This window comes from Penaeus chinensis, chromosome 39 (genome assembly GCF_019202785.1).
Source record: "Penaeus chinensis breed Huanghai No. 1 chromosome 39, ASM1920278v2, whole genome shotgun sequence".
Taxonomy (NCBI): Eukaryota; Metazoa; Arthropoda; class Malacostraca; order Decapoda; family Penaeidae; genus Penaeus; species Penaeus chinensis.
In genome coordinates this window covers 1659277-1659811 of record NC_061857.1, presented here as the reverse complement: position 1 = coordinate 1659811, position 535 = coordinate 1659277, and the positions used below count along the sequence as shown (strand labels likewise).

Sequence of the window (535 nt, the reverse complement as noted above, 5' to 3'; positions counted from 1 at the left end):
GTACAAAAAGCTCATAATCCCAAGAAATCCATGGGATAAGATTTTCGACGCGAGAGAGCATCTGGCTCCCTGAACAGCGTCTCTTACGAGAATATCTGCGCACTTCGCTGTCGTTCTTCCGCTGGAGTGCCCGGGCCGTGGCGCTGGGGGCACGCGTGGGCTCTGAATCACCTTTCCAGCGGGCCATGGGAACGACAGTGCAATGGGTCTGAGAAGATACTGTTTAGCATGGTCAGTTGGGTATCGCGAGAGTTGCACGTTTTCTATGAGACGCCCATGGTGAGGCTCCACGTGCCTTCCTTATTCGATTCTAGGCTCGTATACAATACAAAGCTTGTAAAAAAACAAAAGAAAGCTGCGTTCCTAATCCGAGATCCAAATTTTAACAAATATTCTTTTCTCAGAACGTGCGAACATCTGCGCGTCCCTTCGCTGCATTTCCTTGCCCGCCGACTCCTTCCTGTAGGGGGATTCGGGGAAAACCGCTGCGGACGGGAAAGCGAGCCGGCATTCCTGAGGTCGCGGGATCCCCGAT

General features: G+C 52.5%; 1 protein-coding gene across 1 annotated transcript in view; it reads left to right on the top strand.

Annotated features, from left to right (window-relative positions):
• The first annotated feature begins 228 nt into the window (after positions 1 to 228).
• The window catches only part of LOC125046893 (nascent polypeptide-associated complex subunit alpha, muscle-specific form-like), a 13762-nt gene continuing 13455 nt past the window's right edge, over positions 229 to 535 (top strand). Inside the window, exons 1-2 of the mRNA XM_047644896.1 lie at positions 229 to 279; positions 405 to 535. The exon at positions 405 to 535 is cut by the window's right edge and continues 146 nt beyond it. Coding sequence (XP_047500852.1) covers positions 229 to 279; positions 405 to 535 — 182 coding nt within the window. The remainder of the gene's footprint in view (positions 280 to 404) is intronic.